The following is a 15,026-nucleotide window of genomic DNA, read 5'->3' as shown; positions in this document are numbered from 1 at the left end:
TGAAATACAGTTGAACTTCTCTATGGATTATTTTATGGTTTCTAGGTTTTGTGACATATTTAGAAATACTTTCCCCATTTCTACATTACTAAATTTTTTCCTATGTATTTTTTATTTCTTATCTTGAAATCTTTTTTCCATATGAACTTCATTTTTGTCTAAATCAGTTGGTAGAAATCCAACTACATATTCTTTTGTCTACTCAGTTGTCCCATCAGAATTTATTGAATGATCCATATTGCTCCTACAGATCTGAAATGCCACCTTTATTATTACTAAATTCCCATTTATGTATATGATTATGTAGTAATTATATATGTGTCCAGTTTTTTATTTCTATTGAGTGATCTATTCAGTTGTTCTAACAATGTATGTAGTTTTATACTATCTGTAGTCTCCCTACAATTTTAATAGATGGAAACTAGCAACTCCCTTTCCTTAGTCTTTTTTTTCAGGATTTTACTGAAGTTCTCTGAGCAGAGGGGTAACCTGATCCCATGTGTATTTTTAAATGATCACTAGCAACAGCGTGGTGGAAAAACTGCAAAGGGCAACAACGGATACACAGCTAGGAGGCTGCTGCAACAATCCAGAAGAAAGACCATGGTGCTCAAACTATGGAGGTAGCATGGGGGTGGTAAGAAACAGGGAATGCTGGAGAGAAGTCTAGGGGGAATAAAAGGATTCTATTTTAGACATATTTGAGACAGCTATTAATCATTCAAGTACAAATGTCAGATAGACAGTTAGATACAGGAATCTGGAACTCAAAGGTCAGGGCAAGAGAAATAAACTTAGGAATCAGCCACCATTGTGGTAAGTCTTAAATCCACCTAAGCACCATGCAGGATGGTGCAAAATTTCATAATGTTACTCAGAATGGAGTACAACTTAAAACTTCTGAATTATTTATTTCTGTAATTTTCCATTTAATATTTTCAGACTGCAGTTGACTGGGTAACTGAAACCATGGAAACAAAAACCATGGACAAAGGGGGACTACTGTATGTAAAAACTTCCTAGAAACCAATAAGGAAAAGACAATTCAGCACAAAAATAGAAGAAAGTTCAAAACAGAAAATTCAGTCAGGCACCAGTGGCTCACACCTATAATCCTAGCTACTCAGGAGTCGGAGAATCAGGAAGACAGTGGTTTGAAGCCAGCCCAGGCAAACAGTTTGTAAGACCTTATTTCGAAAAACAGGGACCCATCACAAAACAGAGCTGGTGGAGTGGCTCAAGGTGTAGGCTCTGAGTTCAAACCCCAGTATCACAAAAAAAAAAAAAAAAAAAGCAGGAAATTCAAAGAAAATCTAAATGACCAAGAAATATAGAAATATAAGAAAATCTACTAACAACTAGTGACATACAAAATAAAAAGACAGTAAGATACCATAAACAGACTGGCAAAAAAAAAAAAAGAGAAAGGTTTAAATATGACAATATTAAATGATGTTGAAGTTGTGGGAAATAGGAAAGTCACTCTGTAGAGCAATTTAAAAAGTAAAAATCCCAAAACTCTCTGACTCAACAATTCTACTGTTCTATCGATACATTAGAGATACCTGGACAAGGAGACATATACAAGGCCATTCATTGTAGAAGAGATTTTTAATACAGACAAATTGGAAACAATCTAATGTTCATCAATAGGGCAATGGATAATTAAATATGGTGCCACAAAACAGCATTATATAGCAGTCAACAGGAAGGTACCAAATCTATATGTATCAACATGGATATATTTAAGATAATATTATCTTCAGTGTTTTCCATGGAATATATATATTTTCATGTGTGTGTATATATATAAATACATATAAATTCGTGTATTTATATATATACACGAATATATGAAAGATTGTAAAATGGCCAGAAAGAACCCACCCAAAACTGAGAACAGTAGTTGTTCCTGGGGGTGTGAAAACAAAGGAGACTAATGCTAGTGTGATTAATATTTTAAAAAAGGAAAACAAAGGTAAGATGGGGTGGGAGAGTACACTGAGGAAATAAGCCAATCAAGCAATGTTTAATTCTGGGTGGTGGCAATACAGTAAGTAGAGATTGGCAAACTATAGACTGTGGGTCAAGTCCACCCACCCCCAACCTGTTTTTGTTAATAAAGATTTACTGGAACACAGTCACACTCACTTATGAATTATTAGCTGTGGTTACTTCTGTACTGTAATGGCAGAGATAGCAGTCTCTAGTTGCAACAGAAACCATCTGACTTGCAAAGTATAAAATATTTGCTATCTAAATTTATAGAAGTTTTCTGACTTTTTCAGTAGATTTTCTTCTTTGTACTTTTCTGTGTATTTTACCATTCGTCCAAATTTAAGACTATTTAAATAACTTGAGGGAGATTCACATTAACTTTCTCAGAGAAACAAATTAAAACAGATTCTGAACTGTAAGGTTTTTTTTCATATAAGAGCATTAGCTTATTTGCTATACTTTTTGTAGATGAAACTGGAAATACCAATGAGAGCCATTAGGTAACATAGATTAAATGACTGGTGAATTATAGAAGTACTTCAATAGGGAAAGCCTATATAGGGAGCTACATACTAGACATATGTTCCTGAAAAACCTGAATAATTCAAAACTAACACAATTCAAGACTAATTTTCCATGTATATAAAGTAGAAGAGTGAGTGCATTCTCAGAGCACACAAACCTATAAGCAATGTTGTAGATTATACAGAACATTTTTATAAATACATGTTAATAATACTAATATGTAACACATTGATGCCTTAACTGAACAATCATATAGTTAACAGCATAATTATTAATGGTGTAAGTGATTTATTCATCATATAATTTTCAAGTATAATTTAACACACAACATGTAACATATAAATAAATACAAAATAATGACATTTCATTAACTCAATTTATTATACTGCTTAAAAATAGTTAATTAGAAATTATCATTGTCCAACACAAATAATGGGACTGCTAAGAGATGCTAAATTAGCTCCACATTATGTGAAGGCTAGTCTGACTTCTAGCAAGACTTTTACTAAAAAATGAGTCTACCAACTCCAGGACTGGAGATTGAGACGGACACCCAAATTATTAAGACTGAAACTGGGAGGAGGTGGGGGCAGTGGGGAGAAATGAACCAATCCTTGTATACACATATGAATAATAAAAGAAAAATGAAAAAAGACTGAAACTGCATTGCATATAAACTTGGAAGTTTTTTGGTTTTTTTTTTTTAATTTTCTATTTTCCATTTTATTTTAATTCATTTTTATATATAGATATTACTTTCATTTACTTATTTTTTATTTTTTTTATCTTTGATTTTCAATCCGCTCTCTGTCTAATGTCTGTTCAGCTTACTGTCGATTAGTACACTAACACTCCCTGTTTATACCTTTGAAACTCTTGTCTGACACCTTGTTCTGCTTTCTCCCTCTTGTCTGTATATTTGTTTTCCCCTTTTCTTTAACTTCTTGCTTTCCATCTCAGCTCACTCTTCCATTCTAAATATTACCATTGTTATTATTACAAGCTAGAAAATACTTAATTACACACAGTACAGGGACAGTAACAACACCAAGGACAATGATGGGAAGACAGAAAAAACAGGGAAACCAGTTTCCCCACAGCAAAAAATTAGTACAGGAACCAGAGGGGAATGAAGAGAACAGAAACTCAGATCCAGACTCCAACAAAATGAAGATAAACTATGCCAAAGGACCCAATGAAGCCCACAAGAATAATTTAAAAGAAGACATACTACAAGTACTCAATGAGAATTTTATAGAGATGATACTGGATAGGGTCAACCAAAATGTACAGGAGACACTCAAGAAATTCCAAGACAATAAAAATAGAGAATTTGAAAAAGCAAAAGAAGAAATAAAGGAAACCATAGAAGCACTGTATAAACACCAAAGTGAAAGAGAGAACACAATGAATAAATGGATAAATGAACTCAGGACAAAAATAGACAACAATAAAGAAGAAAACTGCCAGGATATGGAAAACCTCAGAAAAAGAACGAAACAGAACTGCAAAACAAAATAGAAGGCCAATCCAGCAGAATAGAACAAACAGAAGACAGAATCTCAGAACTTGAAGATGAAATGGTAATTAAAGGAAAAACCGAAGAACTATTAATTAAACAACTCAAGACCTGTGAAAAGAAAATGCAAGAACTCACTGACTCCATCAAAAGACCAAACCTGAGAATCATGGGCATCGAAGAAGGAGAAGAGGTGCAAGCGAAGGGAATGCGTAATATATTCAACAAAATAACGGAAAATTTCCCAACTCTAGAGAAAGATATTCCCATACAGATGCAAGAGGCCTCCAGGACACCAAACAGACCAGATCAAAATAGAACTACTCCACGACATATCATCATTAAAACAACAGGTTCAGAAACTAAGGAAAGAATATTGAAGGCTGTAAGAGAGAAAAAACAAGTAACATACAAAGGTAAACCCATCAAAATCACAGCAGACTTCTCAACAGAAACATTAAAAGCAAGAAGAGCGTGGGGTGAGATCTTCCGGGCACTGAATGAAAATAACTTCAACCCCAGGATACTCTACCCAGCAAAGCTATCATTCAAAATAGATGGAGCAATGAAAGTCTTCCATGATAAGCAGAAACTAAAACAATATGTGACCACAAAGCCACCATTACAAAAGATTCTGCAAAGGATCCTGCACACAGAAAGTGACACCCAACTTAACCATGAAAAGGCAGGCAGCACCAAACCACAGGATAAGAAAAAGCAAGACAGTAGAGAGTAACATCAAGTTAGGTACACACAATCAAACCTTCAAATAACTAAGACAACTAAATGGCAGGAATCACCACATACCTATCAGTACTAACACTTAATGTTAATGGACTTAATTCACCCATCAAAAGACACCATTTGACAAAATGGATTAAAAAAGAAGATCCAACAATTTGTTGCTTACAGGAGACTCATCTCACTGACAGAAATAAGCATATGCTTAGGATGAAAGGCTGGAAGAAGATTTACCAAGCCAACGGCCCCCGAAAACAAGCAGGAGTAGCAATACTTATCTCTGACAAAGTAGACTTCAAAGCTACATTGATCAAACGAGATAAAGAAGGACATTCCATACTAATAAAAGGGGAAATAGACCAAAAGGAAATAATAATCATCAATCTGTATGCACCCAACGTCAACGCACCCAATTTCATCAAACATACCCTGAAAGACCTAAAAGCATATATAAACGCCAACACAGTGGTTGTGGGAGACTTTAACACTCCATTATCATCAATAGATAGGTCATCCAAACAAAAACTCAATAAAGAAATCCAAGATCTAAAATATGCAATAGATCAAGTGGACCTAGTAGATGTCTATAGAACATTTCATCCAACCTCTACACAATATACATTCTTCTCAGCAGCCCATGGAACCTTCTCCAAAATAGATCATATCCTAGGGCACAAAGCAAGCCTCAGCAAATATAAGGAAATAGAAATAATACCGTGCATACTACCTGACCACAATGCAGTAAAAGTAGAACTCAACAACAAAAGTAAAGACAAAAAACATGCAAACAGCTGGAAACTAAATAACTCATTACTTAATGAAGAGTGGATCATCGATGCAATAAAAGAGGAAATTAAAAAGTTCCTGGAAGTCAATGAAAATGAAAACACAACCTACCGGAACCTATGGGACACAGCTAAGGCAGTCTTGAGAGGAAAGTTTATAGCCATGAGTGCATATATTAAAAAGATTGAAAGATCCCAAATCAATGACCTAATGATACATCTCAAACTCCTAGAAAAACAAGAACAAGCAAATCCCAAAACAAATAGAAGGAGAGAAATAATAAAAATAAGAGCTGAAATCAACAAAATAGAAACAAAAAAAACCATACAAAGAATTAATGAAACAAAAAGTTGGTTCTTTGAAAAAATAAACAAGATCGATAGACCCCTGGCAAACCTGACTAAAATGAGGAGAGAAAAAACCCAAATTAGTAGAATTAGGAATGCAAAAGGGGAGATAACAACAAACACCATGGAAGTCCAGGAAATCATCAGAGACTACTTTGAGAACCTATATTCAAATAAATTTGAAAATCTTAAAGAAATGGACAGATTTCTAGATACATATGATCATCCAAAACTGAACCAAGAGGAAATTAATCACCTGAATAGACCTATAACACAAAATGAAATTGAAGCAGCAATCAAGAGTCTCCCCAAAAAGAAAAGTCCAGGACCTGATGGATTCTCTGCTGAATTCTATCAGACCTTTAAAGAAGAACTGATACCAACCCTCCTTAAACTGTTCCACGAAATAGAAAGAGAAGGAAAACTGCCAAACACATTTTATGAAGCCACTATTACACTTATCCCAAAACCAGGCAAAGACACCTCCAAAAAGGAGAACTATAGGCCAATCTCCTTAATGAACACTGATGCAAAAATCCTCAACAAAATAATGGCAAACCGAATTCAGCAACACGTCAAAAAGATTATTCACCACGACCAAGTAGGCTTCATCCCAGGGATGCAGGGGTGGTTCAACATACGAAAATCAATAAACGTAATAAACCACATTAACAGAAGCAAAGACAAAAACCACTTGATCATCTCAATAGATGCAGAAAAAACCTTTGATAAGATCCAACATCATTTCATGATAAAAGCTCTAAGAAAACTAGGAATAGAAGGAAAGTTCCTCAACATTATAAAAGCTATATATGACAAACCTACAGCCAGCATTATACTTAACGGAGAAAAATTAAAACCATTCCCTCTAAAATCAGGAACCAGACAAGGATGCCCACTATCTCCACTCCTATTCAACATAGTACTGGAATTCCTAGCCAGAGCAATTAGGCAAGAAGAAAGAATAAAAGGAATACAAATAGGTAAAGAAACTGTCAAAATATCCCTATTTGCAGACGACATGATCCTATACCTTAAAGACCCAAAAAACTCTACTCAGAAGCTTCTAGACATCATCAATAGCTATAGCAAGGTAGCAGGATATAAAATCAACATAGAAAAATCATTAGCATTTCTATACACTAATAATGAACAAACTGAAAAAGAATATATGAAAACAATTCCCTTTACAATAGCCTCAAACAAAATCAAATACCTAGGTGTAAACCTAACAAAAGATGTGAAAGACCTCTACAAGGAAAACTATACACTTCTGAAGAAAGAGATTGAGGAAGACTATAGAAAGTGGAGAGATCTCCCATGCTCATGGATTGGTAGAATCAACATAGTAAAAATGTCGATACTCCCCAAAGTAATCTATATGTTTAATGCAATTCCCATCAAAATTCCAATGACATTCATTAAAGAGACTGAAAAATCTACTGTTAAATTTATATGGAAACACAAGAGGCCACGAATAGCCAAGGCAATACTCAGTCAAAAGAACAATGCAGGAGGTATCACAATACCTGACTTCAAACTATATTACAAAGCAATAACAATAAAAACAGCATGGTACTGGCACAAAAACAGACATGAAGACCAGTGGAACAGAATAGAAGATCCAGATATGAAGCCACACAACTATAAGCAACTTATCTTTGACAAAGGAGCTAAAAATATACGATGGAGAAATAGCAGCCTCTTCAACAAAAACTGCTGGGAAAACTGGTTAGCAGTCTGCAAAAAACTGAAACTAGATCCATGTATATCACCCTATACCAAGATTAACTCAAAATGGATCAAGGATCTTAATATCAGACCCCAAACTCTTAAGTTGATACAAGAAAGAGTAGGAAATACTCTGGAGTTAGTAGGTATAGGTAAGAACTTTCTCAATGAAACCCCAGCAGCACAGCAACTAAGAGATAGCATAGATAAATGGGACCTCATAAAACTAAAAAGCTTCTGTTCATCAAAAGAAATGGTCTCTAAACTGAAGAGAACACCCACAGAGTGGGAGAAAATATTTGCCAACTATACATCAGACAAAGGACTGATAACCAGAATATACAGGGAACTTAAAAAACTAAATTCTCCCAAAACTAATGAACCAATAAAGAAATGGGCATGTGAACTAAACAGAACTTTCTCAAAAGAAGAAATTCAAATGGCCAGAAAACACATGAAAAAATGCTCACCATCTCTAGCAATAAAGGAAATGCAAATTAAAACCACACTAAGATTCCACCTCACCCCTGTTAGAATAGCCATCATCAGCAACACCACCAACAACAGGTGTTGGCGAGGATTCGGGGAAAAAGGAACCCTCTCACACTGTTGGTGGCAATGTAGACTAGTACAACCACTCTGGAAAAAAATTTGGAGGCTACTTAAAAAGCTGGACATCGATCTACCATTTGATCCAGCAGTACCACTCTTGGGGATATACCCAAAAGACTGTTACTCCAGAGGCACCTGCACATCCATGTTTATTGCGGCACTATTCACAATAGCCAAGTTATGGAAACAGCCAAGATGTCCCACCACTGACGAATGGATTAAGAAAATGTGGTATCTATACACAATGGAATTTTATGCAGCCATGAAGAAGAACGAAATGTTATCATTCGCTGGTAAATGGATGGAATTGGAGAACATCATTCTGAGTGAGGTTAGCCTGGCTCAAAAGACCAAAAATCATATGTTCTCCCTCATATGTGGACATTAGATCAAGGGCAAACACAACAAGGGGATTGGACTATGAGCACATGATAAAAGCGAGAGCACACAAGGGAGGGGTGAGGATAGGTAAGACACCTAAAAAACTAGCTAGCATTTGTTGCCCTTAACGCAGAGAAACTAAAGCAGATACCTTAAAGCAACTGAGGCCAATAGGAAAAGGGGAACAGGTACTAGAGAAAAGGTTAGATCAAAAAGACTTAACCTAGAAGGTAACACACACACACAGAAAATCAATGTGAGTCAATGCCCTGTATAGCTATCCTTATCTCAACCAGCAAAAACCCTTGTTCCTTCCTATTATTGCTTATACTCTCTCTATAACAAAATTAGAAATAAGGGCAAAATAGTTTCTGCTGGGTATTGAGGCGGGGGAGAGGGAGGGGGCGGAGTGGGTGGTAAGGGAGGGGATGGGGGCAGTGGGGAGAAATGAACCAATCCTTGTATGCACATATGAATAATAAAAGAAAAAAAAAAAAAAAGAGTCTAATGTGGTTTGAGATTTTCCTCTCATTTTTTCCCCCACTAAAGACTTCTTGATATGCAGACACATTTCCCATCTTTTGCCTTGCCACCATGGGATAACAATCCATATTTGATTCATCTTCTTCAAAAATAGTAATTGCTGATAAAACATGGTCAAAAGTCTATGCCAGTGGTTTAAATGTTAGTTGTCCTGTAGGCCTAGGCTAACTATTGTGGCCTTCTTTCTGCTACCTTTGTTTTCTAATCTAGCTCAAGCAAATTTTAACAACCCCTTCATCTTTGTATGAATCTACCTTCTATACCACTTTCACCAATTCCTTCTTAGCAGGTGTTGTTTCCAAGTTAAAGCTTCTTCAAATTAAGGCGTTAATAGCTAGCAGATACAAGCTACCTGTTCCTTTTATATTCTTAAAGCCTCAATGGGCATTAAAATTAGAAAGCCAACCATGACTTCTACTGAACCTTTTGTCTCACTTCATCAGAAACACTTCATGATCAAATTGCCAGGATTTTTTCCATTATTCTTGCCTGAATGTAATTTTTTCTGAGCCAAGGGATGCACCTGCTTTAATACTGCTTTTGTTTTTATGAGCATTTCCTGTAATATGTGTAAGGTAAACTCTCCTAAATTAGCAGCAGGAGCTATCACAGCAGTGGTTTGGTCATCTTCATGGATTTTCATCACATCTGACTTCTGTTCCAGAGTCACTGAATTTGGAGTATACTTTATAGCACTAGCACCAGCTAATGAACCCTGCTGTCACATGATGTAAGACTTTTAATTATGTGGGGAGCAAATGTTAAGATAGCAGCATAACAGTCACCAAAAACATTAACCCAAGCATCACAGCATCATGACATAGCATCATGTAATACTGATGAAGGATGACAAGAATTTTATTCTGCTAAAGTGATGGCGTTGTCTGTAATTCTTTCCACCTGCCAACTTGAAATTATGCATTTCTTGAAATTTTTAAAAATTTTTGTGCAGTTTCACAATATTTCAAATTTGAGACATAAAGTGAGAGTTTAAATTTTCACTTCACACTATTTTCAGACTCCCATAATTCAAAGTTACAATGATACCACACTGAACTTTCAAAAGACTTTCTAGTCTGAAGTGAAAATACTTGAATGTAGTAAAAAGAAAAATAACCAGATGGAATTAGCAAACACTTAAAGGAATTAAGGAATCTGAATAGAAATAAACCAGGAATATATCCTTATTAATGATTCACAGTCAAACAATAAAATTCAAAACAAAAAGCTAGTGTATAATATATTACCTTTTGAAAAGAATATGGTACAAGTAGAAAAATACTCAGATTTTATTAGAATGCTATATCCAAAATGAAAACAAACCCAAGTGGTATTATCAGGAAAAATATTAACAATAAAACTCACATTTTCAATGATCTTTGTTGTCTCTTTAGGAACTGCACCTGTTATAAATTAAAAAATACATTATATTATTCTACAAAATATGCGTAAGTAAACATGAAAGAAATCAATTTCTTCTTACTAAGGTGGGCTAGACACAGGCCAGAATTTCTCCAAAAAAATGGAATAAGGAAACTCTTTGTCAGCAACACCTCTGGTTCCTAGAAAAGGTAGACTCTCAGGCACCAGTCCCATTCTACTGTATTAAGAATCTTTGGTGGAAAAGCAGCAAAGTATACTAAAATCATTTGGGTTCTTAAAAAAATTAACTACACATACCACTTCCTTTTCCACCCACACCACCTTGGTGTCTACCCACAACCCCCAGAGATAGAGAGGCATATTTCCTAGATAATGTAAAGAAAGATATTACCAATAAGAACTACTTAAGCTAGGCAACACTTACCTTCTAGCCAAATGCCTTTATATGAAAATCATACCTTTCAAAACACTGTTAGTCTTTCCTGTGGGCTGAGCAGGAGGTATTTTTGCCAATGACATCACACTGGTTATAACTGGTATTGTAGCTGTCCTTGCAGAAGGGAGCTCCATCAAAGCAGTTTGTGCCTTAGGAATACTTACTAATTAAAATAAACAAAAAGGTAAGACCTAGTATAAACAAAAGGAGCACACAAAAAAGTTTGGCAACTAGATTTTCAATAAGCAATGCAAGTATCTCTTTTAAGTCAGATTGGTGTTCAGTGGGGCTTAAAAAGAGTTTGATTCTGTAAAATGACAAGCTTCAAATGGCATTTAACAGGTAAAAATACAGGTGTTAGCTTTGGGACTAACTGAGATGCTCTACTAGTGAATATGAAAATTCCCATACTTAAGCTTCCTTAAATAAAATTTTAACTATTTAATTTTTCTAAATTGATGAAGGAGCTATCCATCTGTTAATGTTGGTTCTCTTAAGCCACATTCAGAATGAATATTCTACCACATTCATCCCCTGGTCCTAGGGAATGAATGGCTAAGATAAAAGATCAGCACAAGGCCTATGTAATTAATAAGACTACAAAGGTAGGCAAGCACCAGATTGAAAGGAGCCAAAGTACACATATTCTGTCAAGGCAACACTTTAGGCTTTGATCAGAGTACATAATATCAAGCATTTTTGATCTGTTACTTAGATCAAGGTTTGAGGCCAGCCTGGGTGAGACTTCATCTCTAAAAAAACCAAGCAAAATGGACTGGAGGTGTGGCTCAAGTGGTAGAGCACCTGTTTTGTAGGTATTAAATCCTGAGCTCAAATCCCAGACCCACCAAAAACAAAAAAAGAAAAGAAACTGCTACTTAGGAGAGCTACTTTAAGAATATGCCATGTATCTGTTTATTCTTCTTCTGAGTATTTTGACCACATTAGCTGTCCTACTTGTAAAGTTATTTTATTCTTAGCCAGAAAAAACTTTGCTACCCATGAAGAGCTGGTCTACTTTATTTGTTCTGAGATAATTAATGTGCTGTTCTTTCTTCTTTGGCTATAAGCAAGCTCTACATCAAACCTTATACGAGTTACAGCAACTATATTAACATACATATATCCTCTCCCTTTGTTTGCCCTGATTTTCTATTTTTACTTCTAGTTTATATACTGAATAGTATAAACCCCTTAGTGTAAGTTACGTTATGTTCACATCAATTCAAATGAAAGCAATCACATTAAATTTTCTTACAAAATTAGTACTCATACATTTATTAATTTCTTGATGTGTCTGATCATGATAGCAAAGAACAATCAGAATTAATTTTCCCTCAAGATGCTGGTGAAGTGGTTCAAGAGATAGAATACCTGTCTAGCAAATGTGAGGCCTTGAGTTCAAGCCCCAGTGCCACGAAAAAAAAAAAATTTCCTCAAGGACTATCATTATGGATTCTTAGAGGAAAATTTAAGGAAATTTTGAATTCAGTGAAATACGGCTTTCTTATATTATTTTCAACTGTGTGTACTAATAGTATATCCTAACACTGACATAAAGATCCTATTAGCCAAGTCTAATTTTACCTTTATTTTGTGGAAGAGATTCATTCATACTTTGTTGATGGCAAAACTTCAAGACACAAAACAGGTTACAGAAATGTTTGATGTTGCCTCGCCATTTTATAGACTCACTTAGCTTACCCTGTCGTTTACAACCATCACACTTGGCCATCTGAGAAAGAAATGTAAGACAAGGCAGCATTAAAACTATAAAATTATGAAAAGAGGGTATAGAGTCAGTTGACACTATAAAATGCATGGGTCCTACCTTAAAATAATGTAGTTAAAAACAAATCTAGTTATTTTTTCATATAAATGCACAAAACGGAGGGAATATAAATGATGTTCTTCTGTTTTCAAAATTATTGATTAAGAAATCCTAACGGCAAGTTTCAGTTTTAAAAGATTAATACACTGCATACTGTAGTAGAAAGAATATGGGTTTTAGAGTCATAAAGACTTTGATTCATTCAACAAACATCTAATTAACATTCTTTTCTTTTAAGCACTGAGATTGTTCCTGATAATATAATGATGAAAACGATACTATCTTCCTCACTAAGAACATTTTGGAGTGAGATAGAGAAGCAAATCAGGAGTGCACTAAATTGCAGAAAGTGTTTCCCAGTTGTCACTACCAGCTTCCTCAAGGGCACATTAGTTACTTACTTCCCTGGACTCTACTCCCTTTCCTGACTGGTAAACTTGTGCCAATAATACACACAACCTTTGGGATTCCGCAAGGATTAAATGAAACAACACTTATAGGGCACCAGGTTCAATTAATTGTAGTTATCACTGTTAGCCTTTCAAAAATATAAACTTTTCTGGGCATCAGTTGCCCACACCTGTAATCCTAGCTACTTGGGAGGCAGAGATCAGAAGGATCACAGTTCGAGTCCAGCATGGGTGAATAGTTCTCAAGACCCTATCTCAAAAATACCCAACACAAAACAGGGCTGGTGGGACTGCTCAAGTGTGAGGCCCTGAGTTCAAATCCCAGTAAAACCAAAGGAAAAAAATGTACACTTTTAAAAAATAAAATAGGCATCAGTCATTGTTATTTTTGGCCTATGAAATAAGAACAAGATCTGACTTCAAATTCCTCAGAGCAACCTGAATGGGAAAGCCACTTTATGTAAAATTCTAACCTAAAAGAACTCAAAATTACAAACAAGGTCAATGTGCTTTGTAAGAAAGCACATGGGAGGAGGTCACATAATCTCTGGAAATCCTAAACCCTTTTCTCCAAAGATTCCATGTTTATACACAATCAGTTTTCCTAACGCAGGCTCATTTCTTTTACCCAGCTTTAAACACCATACTTTTCTTCACATAATTTGGACATATTTAAAATAGAAACTAATCTACACTAACTTCAGAAAGCCAAAAAAGCATAACGTATTTACCTGATAAAACAGAACTGTAAATTTTGACATGCAATCTTCACAACAAAACTCTTCTAATTTGCCCTCTAATCGATTTTCTACCAAATTTGGAGATATCTGTGAACAATAACTGCACATCTTACAGTAGTTCCCCCATCGTTCTCCAAAGTCTCGAACAGAGAGGAACTTGCAAACTAAGCATCAGAGGGGAAGAAAAGAAGATATATAAAATTCACATTAACATCAAGGAGCTAGAGTGAATTTCTATGGTCTTAGATACAAACTTAAAGCTAATTTGTAAATATATAACACAATTATTTACTTCTCTGTTACAGGATAGTCCCTACTTCCATAAAACCAACTCATATCACCTTTTAATAATATTTTGATAGTTTTTGATAGAGGCACAGTATCCTACTTGTGGCTCAAATGGCAAAGCACAAGATCAAGTTCAAACCCCAGTATCACACACACAAAGACAGACTTGAAAGTGAACTAGATACAGATTAAACATAAAAATGATTAAATTCTATCTCAGAAGAGAAAAATCACAGCTAGGTGTATGGTGGCTCACGCTTATAATCCCAGTACTAGGGAGGCTGAGGCAAAATGATCAAGGTTAGCCAGGGCCACATAACAAGACCCTGTCTTGGGGCTGGGGCATGGCTCAAGCAATAGAGAGTCTGCCTAGCAAGCACAAAGCCCTGAGTTCAAACCCCAGTACCACCCAAAGGAAAAAGAAAAAAAAAAAAAAATCAAGACCCTGTCTCAAACCCTCCTACCACCACCACCACCACTCCCTGCAAAAAAAGAATAAAATTACTTAAAAACTAATCTTTGACGTGGATTATTTTAAAACAACTATGTGCCATGTGGATACAACTGAACTTCTTTCTTTACCTTCACTACAGAATGGTTTGTCAACCCCTGAGAATCTCACAGTCTCCTTTATGATTTTCTGGAGTTTACAGTAGTCACACATTGCCACAACTTTATTTTTCCTTTTGTATTCATCACAGCAAGTCTTGGCACAAAATAGAAACATCGTACCCTGCAGAGAAATACAGTCATTA

The 15,026-nt window shown here is 35.4% G+C and overlaps 1 protein-coding gene across 13 annotated transcripts in view; it reads right to left on the bottom strand.

Moving 5' to 3' along the window:
• The window catches only part of Zmym6 (zinc finger MYM-type containing 6), an 81,570-nt gene that overhangs the window by 10,274 nt on the left and 56,270 nt on the right, over positions 1–15,026 (bottom strand). For all 13 annotated transcript variants that reach the window (XM_074080607.1, XM_074080613.1, XM_074080605.1 and 10 more), the window contains 5 exons: positions 14,854–15,004; positions 13,975–14,147; positions 12,590–12,737; positions 11,025–11,165; positions 10,549–10,586 (listed from right to left, as the gene is read on the bottom strand). In XM_074080607.1, the coding sequence (XP_073936708.1) occupies positions 10,549–10,586; positions 11,025–11,165; positions 12,590–12,737; positions 13,975–14,147; positions 14,854–15,004 (651 nt within the window). The remainder of the gene's footprint in view (positions 1–10,548; positions 10,587–11,024; positions 11,166–12,589; positions 12,738–13,974; positions 14,148–14,853; positions 15,005–15,026) is intronic.

This window comes from Castor canadensis, chromosome 7 (genome assembly GCF_047511655.1).
Source record: "Castor canadensis chromosome 7, mCasCan1.hap1v2, whole genome shotgun sequence".
Lineage (NCBI taxonomy): Eukaryota > Metazoa > Chordata > Mammalia > Rodentia > Castoridae > Castor > Castor canadensis.
The sequence above is the reverse complement of the archived record's forward strand: the minus strand, read 5'-3'. Positions and strand labels throughout refer to the sequence as shown.